General features: G+C 51.5%; 1 protein-coding gene across 1 annotated transcript in view; it reads right to left on the bottom strand.

Annotated features, from left to right (window-relative positions):
- Positions 1–11177, bottom strand: part of DCLK3 (doublecortin like kinase 3) — a 51558-nt gene extending 40381 nt beyond the window's left edge. Inside the window, exon 1 of the mRNA XM_053904041.1 lies at positions 10687–11177. Within this exon, the coding sequence (XP_053760016.1) occupies positions 10687–10753 (67 nt within the window). The 5' untranslated portion in view covers positions 10754–11177. The remainder of the gene's footprint in view (positions 1–10686) is intronic.
- Between the last annotated feature and the right edge of the window lie 2175 nt (positions 11178–13352).

Raw genomic sequence — 13352 nt, 5'->3', positions numbered from 1 at the left:
TCCCCTAAAGAATTATGAAAGTCCTTTAAATCTCAAAACAAGAATGAGCACTGAGGGTTTTGTGGCATGTTTTCTCGAATTCACACGTAGAAGGCATTCCATCGTTCGTGTTTCCTTAAAAACCAAAGGCAGTTAATTACCCAGAGATGCCTAGAGTGTTCATCAAACTATTTCTCGCACACACGTTTCTCGCACTTCCTACCTTTGTTCAGGTCTGCAATCGATCATTTAATATCCTTTCTCCAAGAGGCCCTCCATGAAGACCCTCAACCCGTTCCATCCCCCTCACTCACCAACCCTCCTGCTCCTTCCTCCCTTCCCAGCTTACCACGATGGATGTTGCAATACCCACCTGATGCTCTGACCTCCACGCTCCAGCTCTTTATGGACGGATACAACAGCCTCCAGCAACAAAGGGCTATTTGCACTTTCAACTTAAACAAAGATTACTGTGCCTACGGCAGGTGGCATAGGAGATACTCAGCAACTAAATGTGAGTGAATGAAAAACTAGTTTGTGGTGACCATCAGTGATCTCTCAATGTCTAAGTGGGTAACCTTTACACTAAAAACTGATTATTGTCAAGGGTAGGAAAAGAACTGTAAGAACCTTTGAGAAAAAGTTCCTTAAAAAGCCACGAAAGGATATGACTGTTACTGGTTCAATTTTGAGAGGGTGATAGTCAGTTGTAGGTTAAGAAAACACAATGCCAGCCTCCAGATGGAGGCAGCCGGCTAGCCAGAAACTGCTGAGAATTTCTAACAGTTATTCAAGGCAGCAAGGACTTTCCTTTTTTTTTTTTTTTTTTATAAGTTTTTATAAAACTTTCCTTTTTTTTTTTCCTGGGATGGGCAGGTATTTAAAACTCCACTCCCCCCTCCCAGTAGAATAAAACCCCCCTCATGTAGGTTTTTCCTTTGTTAACATCCTCAATTAAGACTACTTAAAAGCCCACACAACGTGTTTATGGCCACGCAAACATGCGGTGGAGGGGGGGGAGGAAGGGGAGAGGGGCAGATAACAGTCTTTCTCCTTACCCATCCCCCCTCCACCTCTACACCGACACTGCACTTTCCTTTCTAAGAAAACATCTGCTTTGTGCTCATGATGAAGAAAGCAAACTAAGAAAGAGAACCCCGGCAACCACTGCTGTCTTTGCTCTGTAATGCAGACAAAGCGAGTGGGGGGAAAGCAAATAAATAACGGAATGTTCCTGGGAAGGTGGGAACCCCGGGGGTTTTTCAATTGGTTCTCAGAGTTTTTCATTCATTCTCTATTTCTCCTTAATGTGAGTGTGGACTCCTGTTTCCCTTTCACACTGCAGGACATCTTTGGAAAATACCATCTTCAAAACCAGTAAAACATCTTCAGTTATGCGATCCTTGTAGGAAAGATCAACTCCTTTGAATTCTAAATTACTCCTAATGGCGTTAAAGAGAAAGCACTCCAAGGGTCAAATAGCCAGCACCTTAGCAGCTCCCCTCCTGGGGAGGTCTGGAACCACTGGGCATTGGTTGACTCCAAGTTCCCAAAAGAAAACGGAGCTTCAATCTAATGAACTCAACTGCTTTCTCTTTTTTCTTTTTAAATTACTAAGTCCAGGGGCACCTGGGTGGCTCAGTAGGTTAAGCATCTGACTTCGGCTCAGCTCCTGATCTCGAAGTTCATGAGTCTGAGCCCCGCGTCGGGCTCTGTGCTGACAGCTCAGAGCCTAGAGCCTGCTTTGGATTCTGTGGATTCTCTCCCCCTCCCCTGCTCATTCTCTCTCTCTCTCTCTCTCTCTCTCTCAAAAATAAAAATAAAAAAATAAAAAATAAATTATAAGTCCAATGATTTTGGTTTTCTGAACTCCAACACAAGGTGAGACCCTGACCAGGGCTGTGGTGTCCTTTTATCTTGTTTTACATTAACGACTCATAACTAGGCCTGTCTTTTCATCAAGACTCACAGTATAAACATGCTGTTACTAACAAGTGTCGATCACAGTGACAGTCAGAGACACTGACAAGCAACTTTTAAATTCACGAGAGATTATGTCTCAAAGAGAAAACATACTGAATGCAAACTATTTGTTTTCACAGCATCTATAACTCTGCAAGTAGACGGGGCAGGGGGGGCAGAGGGATCCTGATTCCTACCACATGCCCAATTCCTTTGTATACCTTTTCTCTCTACCCCTTTTTCCCTCTTCCCTGAACTTCTTTCAACTCAAGAATCTATCTATTTATTCTGAGTCACCTGGAAAGGTAATTTGAGCCCATGGAACCTCATGAAATAGATTTTGCGTTTTTACTTCAAGATATAATTCAAAACTGGCCAGCTGTAAGGCCAGAAATTTTTTCTAAGTATACATATTTATATTTATATTAAGCTTTCCTATAGAACAGCCATAACCAGTTGGAAAATGTACCAGTTTAAAACGTAACACAATAGGAGTGCCTGAGTGGCTCAGCAGGTTGAGCATCCGACTTTTGATTTTGGCTCAGGTCATGATCCCAGATCATGATCCCTGGTAGGATCCCGCCCCTCACTGGCTTCCATGCTCAGTGTGGAGCCTGCTTAAGATTCCCTCTCTCTCTCTCTCTCTCTCTCTCTCTCTCCCTCTGCCCCCCTCCCCCCTCTTGCACTATCTAAAATTTAAAAAAAAAAAGTAATAACATATATAATGTCAACATATAGAGAATTTCTAGGAATAACCTTAGCAAGCAATGTAAGGAAACTACAAAACTCAGAGAGGAAATAAAAGATCCATTTAAACGGCTATCCATTCCAGAACGTGAAGTCCCAGTCAATGAAACATATCAGTTCTAATCATAATTTGTAGGTTTGATGCCACTTAAGTACTTGTGCAATTTTTGAGGGAGGACAGGAGAGAGATGACAATGAGTAATGAAGACAGCAAAATATATTGCAAGGCTACAATTATAAGATCTTGGTACTTACCCAGGAATAGCTGGGTTTTAGGAAAAAGAAAATTGCAGCCTCAGAATAGATACTACTTGAAAGGAGCATTTAATGTATAATACAAGATCATTACCAACTCATCAGGAAGGTGGGAATCATTTTTATTCAATATTGGAACAACTGGTTAATAACTGGAAGTAAAATACACTTGGGGCCACCCGGGTGGCTGGGTCAGTTGAGCATCCAACTTCAGTTCAAGTCATGATCTCACGGTTCATCAGCTCGAGCCCTGCACCTGGTTCTGCACTGACAGCTCAGAGCCTGGAGCCTGCTTCACATTCTGTATCTTCCTCTCTCTCTCTCTCTACCCTCCTCCACTTGCGTGCTCTCTCTTTCTCTCTCTCTAAATATAAATAAATAAATAAATAAATAAATAAATAAATAAATAAATAAATTTGTATTTTTTTAAGTTTATTTTATTTTGAGAGACAGAAAGAGAGAAAGAGCATGGCGGGAGGACAGGGAGAGGGCAAGAGAGAACCCGTGCAGTCAGCATGGAGCCCGCCATCAGCATGGAGCCCGACGTGGGGCTCGATCTCACAAACCCTGAGATCATGACCTGAACAGACACCAAGAGATGGACGCTTAACCACGCTGAGTCACCCAGGCACCCCTACATCTGGATTTTTATTTCTCCAGGATATACCAAAATAAATTCCGGATGACTTAAAAGCCGTGGACAAACATAAATAAGTTGTAGTCTAGTATTTATCAAACCACTGAAGAGGGAACGAGTTTGGAGCCTGGAAGCACAGGTAACAGATCCCAAGTTCCCCTGCTTCAGTACAGGATGGGGAAACGGAGGGTGGACCGACCTCAGTGTTGGCCCCCAAATGGACAGGGCTGGTGCCACGTGGCAGGCAGGTAGGGGCCTAAACCGATAAATGCCAAGCTCGGCAGCTACCATTAAGAGTTCTTGCCCATATGAATTCCATGTGGACTAAGCAGCCCTGCTCCCTCTCAGACCCTCCGAGGTGGCCGCGGCAGCGGAATGGTCACACCTGAGTGCCCTGGCTCTTACCTGCTTTGCGTGAGAAGTGACACATAGCATTCCCAACCATAGTCTGAGGGCCCTGGTCAGCCCAAAAGGGTCTTGGGTTTGACTCTCCCCAAAGTAAAGCCTGGGATAAGGATTTGGGTTGAATTGGGAAGAGCTCTTGGGAAAGCACCGGAGAAGAGTAAAGAACGGAGGCAGCACAGTGGCACGGGTGAGCTGGTCACTGCTGTGGGCAACCTGGGCTCAGCTCTGAGAGGAACCTTCTGGAAGAATGGGGAGAACCCTGGCCGAGGGTTGTCTCACCAAAGGGGCAAGGTAACTGTGATATTTATCCACCCATTCCCCTCCATTAGGGGTTGAGGGCGGCTCCCAGGGGCATTACCTCCCCAGCACTTCTGGCTCTCTCCAAGAATGGGGGAACCATTCCCCTACAGCCAGAGAAAGCCCTCAAACAGGGCTGCAGTGGGTTGCAGGGGAACCATAAGAATGGGGACTGAGGAGTCGGGGGGGGGGTGCTGATGGCATCTGCTAATGCAGGGGACACATGGATATCTGGGGAGCATGAACAGTCTGCCACAGATGTAGAGACCCGAGGATTCTGGTTCCAGTGCATGTGAAATCAACACAGCATCTGAACCAGACTGAACAACTAGCTTCATCCAACCCATGCCTAGAAGAGACGTTCCGCAAACCAAGCTGTTGTTGCTGGGACATCTGCTCCTCTAACCCAGCCCTGAGGTCTCAAGATGGTTCTTAAAGGTGCCCTGGACTAGCTCATGGGTGTGGAGACAGCTCTCAGGAAAAATGCTTCACTAGTCTAGCGGGGTGGGGCGGGACGGGGAAAGGGGGGGTCCAAGATGAAGAGACACAACGCCTGTCCTCCAGTAGCATGTGGTCTCTACAGGTGACAGGTCAGCACTTGCTTACAGAGTGCCAAAGAGATGTAGTGGGGAGCCGAGGGGGAGGACTACACACCCGCCCCCTGGAGGACCTCAGAAGCTGTGCCATGAAGGTGATGGTTGTACCGAGGCCAAGAGACAAGTGGGAGTCTGTCATGAGCAGGAACGAGCAGGATGGAAGCCGCTTCTGGCAGCTTGCTCTAGGCGCTTCCACCAGGGTATATTAGGTTAATAATTCATACAAAGAGGAGAGGCCAAGTTACCTTTCAACTATCCTGTGCCAATAACCTGCGTTAACACAAGACTCCACTCTGGCCACCACAGGGATCTGCTTTCAGTCTGGGACCTTTTTACCTGTCTGTCTGTTTGGGTGCCCTCGTGTTCTCCCCTCTCTGACTCCCCAAAGGGCACAGTTTCCATATTCCTTGTTACGTAATTACCTAGAGATCATGTAACCCGCACCACGTCTGTTCTCTCCTCGGAGAATTTTGAGTGTCTGTGTCCAAAAAAACAGAGTTGGTGCTCTTAAAAACTGAAGGCACATAACTCATCTCCCCTTATATGGTATGACAGCTTCTCTCTCAGAACCATCCACAGTTTTCTCAAATTGTTTTCGCCTCCTTCAAATATGTAGAAGGCAAAAAGTATGCGCCTGATTAGGCAAGAACGTTGCCAGAGCCCACTCCAACGGGTCAGAAGCAGCAGGCACGAGGGAAAGGCTCACAAAGCCAATCGTGTCGTCCAAATGAGCACTGATTAAATGTCCTGGAGAGGAAAAAATAGATCCTGCAAGATGCTGCAGTTCCTGAGAGACTGGTTCAGGAAAGATCAAGTCAGGTGGGAAAGGCAGGCTGATAAATATGGGCGCAGAGCCTTAGCCTAGAGCGCTCCTGTTCTTTCCACGGACACGCGTGATCCTCACCCTGGTCAGCGGCACCATCGGCCCCCCGAACCCATGACAGTGAGCCATCTCTGGGTCCTCTTCCCCTCCTTCCCCTCCCCCGGCCAATCTCCCAGCCCCGTGGATCCCACCCCCCAAATCTCTCTCAACGGTAGCACCTCCTCTCCATCGCGTCTATTACCTACTGCCTTGGTGCCCACCCTCGCACGTCTGGCTTGAACCACCTGCCTCTGGCCTCCCCACCCTCCCCTCACCCACCCACACCTGAACAAGCAAGGTCTCTGGACCCCAAAGCTGGTCACCGGCCTCCTCCATTAGACACCCCACGGGCATTTCCACTTGCTTCTCAGACTCTGGAGAATCCTCAGACACGTTCCGGGCCGGCTGCAAGTTCTCTCGAAGCGGGTGTGACTTTGTGTTTCATTCCCACGAAAATCTTTCTGAAGCCGAGCCACAGAAAAGCAACAGAAGCACATTCTGGATCGTGTGCACGACCGTGCTATGACCCAGAGCTGCCACACTGTCTCACGACGCATACTCCCGCATTCACGATACGGCAGGTGACAAGAAAGGTTGTGTCACAGGCTAGTAAGAAGGTAACAAATCAGACTTAACCCGGGGAACACCGAGGAGAACTGAGCCATCAGGCGACCCATGTGGCACGGCCCACAGCTTACCAAATTCGCAGGACCTGAACAGCTGTTTTTAGAATCAGAAACGGTGGTTTCGCTGTAGCTAAAATCACCATCCATCACACTAAATTCATTAAGCTGATCTGAATTTCGCCACGTGCAGCCGTGTTGATATTTTACGTAGACATGTGTTTTGGTTTTACAGTCATACGAGAGCCCTAAGCATAGAGTACAGACCCTTTTAAGGCGACTACGTGTATGAAGTCGTTATAATCAAAATAGTTCGAGCCACCACGAGGACTCTCCAACATTTGGTTTCCTTTAAAGGAATTCACATATTGCTCCCATTTGAGAAACTCTGGCCTGCAGAGCGAGGCTCAAGGCCCACTCCGAGGCATACGTGGGAGAGACAGTGATGTTCTCTGAACTTCCGTCCACACCGCCCCCATCGTGTCCCAGCCCCCTCGCAGTGAGTTTTGACCAATGAGCTGTGGCACACAGAGCGACGACTCAGTGCCAGAGGAGCCACAGGGCAGCTCTCCCATCATCTCCTTCTCCCACGCTGGCGGCCACATAGGCCACATTTTCCAAACGGCGTGTCTGCACAAAGGGAAAAGCTCTGCCACCTTGGCCCTCTCTGGCCTGTGAGGGGCACTGAGTGTGAGTGAGAAGTGACCTTGACCGGGTTAAGCTTTGACGATTTGTTACTGCAGGAGAGCGCAGCCCGTCCTGACCACTACATCCCAGCGACGGAGCTTGGCCTCCCTGTCCCAGCCCTTCTCATCATACGCTCCAAACGGCTCTTGGGTCAATGACCCGGACACATCAAGCTGTTTCATGACACCGTGCACATGCTGTTCCTTAATCCTAGAATGCCACCCCTCATACGCTTCTGCTCTCCCCGCACCCCCCACCCCCGCTGTGATTCATCCTCCAAAACCAGGTCAGGCGTCGTCACCAGCAAGAAGTCTTCCTCCCTTTTCCAACCCTCTGACCCCCATGGCCATCACCCATGAACCGTATAGAATGTTTATCTCACCACGTAAAAATCACACATTTCCATGCCGGTCCCCGCCCTACCCCCAATCACACTGTAACAGCATCCGTGGCTTACTCATCTCGACACCCTCAAGACCAGCATGCAGGGGGAGCAGGCACCGTTCGGCCAGAAAGAGCTTCCTCCAGGGGGGTGGTCCTAAGGCACCTGAAGGAAGTTAGACCCATCACCCCTACAGGGAACACGTCCCAGCTGTCTCTGCGCCACCCCCCCACCCCGCACCAGACCAGACCTGCCTAGGAAGCCCCAACCCTCCCCATCATCTCCCCAGCCCTAAGAGTGGCCTATGGCCTAGTACTCAAAGTGTGATCTCCAAACAAGTGACACTTACAGAATTTAGGAGCCGGTGAGAAGAGGAGAATCTCAGGCTGATGCCAGACCTCCCGGATCAGAATCTACGTTTTAGCAAAATCCCCAGATGAGTCCTATGCCCAAAAAATATTTAAGAAGCACTGGCCGAAGGCACCCAAATAGCATCTGTTCAGAGTAAAAGGTAACTTTAATAATACTTTCCATTTCGGGGCACCTGGGTGGCTCAGTCAGTCCTCTCGGCTGAGGTCATGATCTCGCGGTTCACGAGTTTGAGCCTCGCGTCGGGCTCTTTGCTGACAGCTCAGAGCCTGGAGCCTGCTTCCAATTCTGTGTCTTGCTCTCCCTCCCTCTGTTCCTCCCCCTCTCGCGCTCTGTCTCTCAAAAAATAAATAAACGTTAAAAAACATTTTTTTAAAATACTTTCCATTTGTAGTAATCGCCGTTAAGCGCTTTAGGTCACTAGACCCTCAGAATAATTTGATCATGCCCTTTTTACCAAAGAGGAAACTGAGGCTCAGAGTAGCTGGGTACCCTGCTGAGGATTATACAGCTTCGAAGATCAGGACCAGGATTTGGAGGCAGCTCTAGATGGATCAAGAGCCCCAACCCCCATAAGGACGCACTGCCATTTGCAAAGTGTTATAAACCCAGCCCAAGCACCCCGGCGGACCTCCGTACCCCTTCATACAGCCACTGAACCGGTGCCTCTCTCCAGCCCATCACCTACGACCTACAGCACAATGCCCTCACCACACACCACTGTCCCAGAGAGGCTGTCCGTTCTCCCTCGGTAAGGATCTTACGGACTCGCTCGGTAATGGTTTGGTAAGCCAATGAAAATATTTCCCTTTTGATCATCAAACAACCCTCTGAGATTAGACCGTTATTACTAAGTAAAGGAAGTTGAAGGGGTTCCTGGGTGGCTCAGTGGGTTAAGCTTCTGACTCTTGATTCCGGCTGGAGTCATGCTCTGTGCTGTCAGCATGGAGCCTGCTTGGGATTCGCTCTGCCCCTCCCCTGCTCCTGCATGTGGGTGTGCGCTCTCTCTCTCTCTCTCTCTCTCTCTCTCGTAAATAAATATTTTAAAAAAACAAAGAAAGTGGAAGACACTGAGGTTCCCAGAGAAGTTGAGTGACTGGTCACCAGGAAGCCACAAACCTCTGAGGAGGGAACCCAACGGCCTGACTCCCCAACAGGAATGTCTTCCTTCCCCACTTTTCTACTCTCCCTGCACTGCCCCCTTACGACCTACATTACCAGGCAATGAACAAACATCCATTCCAAAGAAGCCCCCCACAGACACGTCTTCAAAAGGGGCTCTGGTTCACCACCAGAAGGGCCAAATGTAGAGGTTGAAGGGGGCCACCAAAGGAAAAGGGGGGGGGGGGGGAACCATGGGTACCAGATACAATGAGCCCAGCACTGAAGCCGGACAGCCCAGCATCCCTCTCTCCAAGCTTTGCCCAAAGACTGGCCATGTTAAACTAAGACTTCCTCTGTTAGTCTGAGTCCTTATGGGGTTCTCATGCAGGGATTCTCCCCCTTCTCCTATTCTTTCAGCTTACCATCAAAGAACATGGCTCAAAGACCTTTCAAACCTAAATGAAGAGAGTTACTGAGTATCTCTGAACAATCCTTCTGTGCTTCTCTGCTCTTTCTCCAGTGGGGCATTTTAGGGCACCACCCAAAGCAAGCCAAATATTAAGTTAAAATGCTTTTTTGAAGTTGGGCTGCCCCGCACGCCCAGCATCCCTTTACTTTTTTACTTCCTGGGGCCCCTGCCATTTGCCACCTTGTCCCTTAAGAAAAAGCACAATGCTTGACTACGGCTGGAGCTGCCTCCTTAGTTGTGATGTCGACTGTCAGCTCGACACCGGCCCAGCAGACCACGTCAACCCAGACTGACTTCACAGCTTGTAACGCGGTCGCGGAGGCACGGGACCACCCCATGCCAAGATGCTTCCAGAAACACAGTGATGGTAGCAGGACCGGCTTCCATTTGACCGCTGTCCTCTTGGACAACACACGGAGAAAAGGAAGGAAATGGAGTGCAGGGGGAAGGTTGAGGCAGAGGGATGACTAACCTTGGGCGTGAATACTGAGTTCCCTCCACTTCTCCTGACCCCCCACTCCCAGCAGAGGGATCCTCTGAAAAGGTGTCCCCAGCCGCCTCTGCACGGCCCTGGGGCAGTCTCCTCTCCACCTCCCAACACCTCGCCCCCCAGAACCAGACGTGGAAGGCAGTGTAAATGAGGTCCTAGATTCAAAATTAAGTGATGGGGGATTTCGGGAACTCGTTTGCTTCTGTGAATTCCCCGACGCTTCGCCTGTAGCCTTTATCCCAAAGGTCGTTACTTCTTCCGGGTGTCTCTGTATCTAGTTCTAAGGAGTTCCCTTCCTTTTAGCTGGGTCGGAGAGCTCTGGAGACCCGGGTTCAAAGCCCAGCTCCACGGCTACCCAGCCCAGTGACCTCGGGCAAGTCGAGAGTTCCGGGCACCGCTGCTTCTCCTGGGAGAAATGGGGATAATTCCACTTTCCCTACAGGTTGTGAGAAGGAGGGCGGGAGGCCAGCTCCAGGCAAAGCCCTGGCGCCCCGAGGCGCTCACGACGTGTCCCCTGCCTGCCGGACGCCCGCACTCTTCCGCAGCCCCACCGCGCCTCGAAGGTCGCCCACGCGTTTCCCGGGAAGCCCCCTCTGGCTGGCGACGGAGTGGAAAGCAGCAGCCGACAGCGTTATCCCCCTATCCCCGGCGAGCGAGTTCCAGTGGGTGTAGACGCGCGCGCGCGCACACACCCAGACACACGGACACACACGCGCGCGCGCGCGCACGCACACGCAGCGCTCGGGGCACCCCCGCCGGACCGGCCCGGGGTCGCGGCGCCCCCCGACCCGCTGGGGCCCGGGGCGCGCGGCACTTACTTACCCGGGGCGGGCGGCGCGGGCCGGGCCGGGGGCGGCGGCGGGCGCGGGGTGGGCGCGGCGGCGGGCATGGCGGGGCGGCGGGCTCGGGCGCCCGGGGGGCGGCGGTGGGAGCGCGGGGCCGCGGCTCGACGGCCGAGCGGGCGCGGGGAGGCGGGGCGCGCTCTCTCTCTCTCTCTCTCTCTCTCTCTCTCTCTCTCTCTCTCTCTCTCTCCTCCCCCCTCCCGCCCCGAGCCGCGCCGCGCCCGGCGACGGCCACCGGCAACGTCTCCGGGGGCGCCGGGCTTAGCAACCGCGCGGCGCCGCAGCCTCGCTCCCCGCGCCGGCCCGGCGTGCGCGCCGCGCCGGGCCCTGGAGGCGGGGCGGGGCGGGCGGGCGACCGGCGCCCACACCCCTGCTCCGCCCGCGAGGGCCGGGCGGCGGCCCTCGGGGGGCCCCTGGGCGGCCCCGCCCCCCGCGCCCGGTCCAGCCCCCTCCGCGCTCCCTCCGCGCTCGCTCCTGCCCCGCAGGGCGGGATCCTGCTCCGAGCCGGAGGCTCGCCCCCGTCCTCTGTAGGCGGCAAACCGAAGACGTCCCCAGGACCCCCACAGCCCTCGCGCCTCCTGGCAGATCGGCGTCCAGACTTCCCGCAGCCCTCCCTCCGTCCCACCCCACTCCCACTCCCCTAGCACCCTGACCCCACGTCCTGCAGCCACCTACATCCTCCCCCCCCCCGCCCCCCCAGATTCGGACACCTGCTCACACTCTGACCACACCCCTGGCTTCTAAGGCACAGCCTGCAGAACAGCCCTCAGCCTCACGTCTCCCCGGCACCATCCGAAGGCTGCTCCATGCCCCTTGCCTTGTTATACCCCTTCCAAGCACCGTACGCCCAGTCCTCATCTTTGCACGTATCCCAGGTCTGCCTCACTGTCCCAGGTGACGCGTATCCTCAAGCACTGGCTCGGCCCCTCCTGGGAGACATGATGAATACAGGGGACCACCGTGCACGCACCTGTCCACACGGCCCCTGACAAGATTACAGAAGCGGTCTTGATTTTGCCCTGATCCATCGGGTCACAGAGTGGCCCTGTCCAATGCTGGTGTTCTGTGAAATTGTTCAGGTTCAACAGAACCCCGAGGCTGAGCGGATCGTCCCAGGCCAGGTCCCAGATGTCAGCATCTGTCTTTCTCTCTCACACATACCTAGTCTAAAAGAAGACTGTTCTGCTGCTCAGGGATGACCTCGGCACCAAATCTCTTTCCAGGCTCCCACAGGCCCGCCTTCAACATGCTGGCCTTTCTCCTCAGACTCAGGCTGTTGCCTGGGGGTCACAGAATGGCTGCCGCAGCCTTAGGAAGCCATTGAGTGAAAAAGCAGCTTCTGCTTCCGGCTGGTTGGATGACCGGACAACCCAAAGCAATCATCGAGGACCATATTCAGTAATCCAGTTCACCAATAATGACCAAAATGACAAAGGACCTGCCTTCAAGTCACTTACCTTCTAGTGGGGGGGAGACAGATAATGAAATAATCAAGTGTCATTATAAGTGATATGGAGAAAGGAAGTAAGGAAAGGGGGATGTTGTTATTTTAAGCTGGGCAGTCGGGAAAGGCCTCACTGACAAGGTGGCATTTAAGCAAAAGCCTGAAGGAAGAGCCTATTTGGAAATTTCTCTAGGTGGTAAGTGCCCTTCAGCTACTTAAATACTTTCTTTTTAGCAGCCTTGAGCAGTCACTCCTCCTGGCCCTATCATTTATATTTTAAGAGTAAGTAAAATTTAAACTGAGTTTGAGAAAAAAAAAGCTTTAACCAGTGGAAGAGAGATCATATGACTTGTATTTTCTTCCTTGCAAAAGCAACAGTCCAGCAGTGTTTAATTACTGGTTAGATAATCATCTATATGTGCATTAGATACACACATTAAACAAGTACAATGAACACCTTCACCGAAGTTATCAGATTACCCTGCAACAGTAAGAGATAAATATGATACGTCTTTGTCAAACACTTTGCAAGACATTATCAGTTTCCTCCTTAATACTTCTTCCCTCTCTCTGACCTAGAAACACACCTCAAAGTTTAGCTGAGCACATTGCAGCCTGGAATAAAGAATATATATCCTGGGCTCCCTTGCACGCAGGAATGGCCATATGGAAAGTTTCTGGCCAATGAAATAGAATAGGATGTGTTGTGTGGGAGTTTCAAATGGGCTCCTTTAAAGACTCTGATGTGGTTAACAGGTACAGTCCTTTGTCCCTCTCAACCTGTGTCTTTTGTCCAGGGTTTCACACATGTCTGTGGTTGGTTGGATTATTATTTCAACTCTTCACCCCGCCCCTTGATAGAATTAAACAACCCTGACAGAATTAGACAAGTACATGGAATGTACTTCCCAAACCCAGATTTGAGACTTGACCATTTTCCTGACTTTGGCCAATGACATGCTATCAGACGTAACGTGAATGGAAGCATGGAATGTACCCCTGTGGTTTGCTTTGCCCTTGCATGCTCCTGCCAAGGGCCCAGGTGGCAGCTGGTCCAAGCAAAATGTCAGGAAACGTGCAGCAGACCTAAAGTTGGACCTGCTGCTATGTTCAGCCAACCTGCAGACCAAAGCAGAGCCACCCCATCAGACATTCAGACCTAGGAGTGAACAAACAAATGCCCATTGCTGTAAGCTATGGAG

This window comes from Panthera pardus, unplaced genomic scaffold, assembly GCF_024362965.1.
Source record: "Panthera pardus isolate Hobbes unplaced genomic scaffold, ASM2436296v1 HiC_scaffold_16, whole genome shotgun sequence".
NCBI lineage: Eukaryota > Metazoa > Chordata > Mammalia > Carnivora > Felidae > Panthera > Panthera pardus.
The sequence above is the reverse complement of the archived record's forward strand: the minus strand, read 5'-3'. Positions and strand labels throughout refer to the sequence as shown.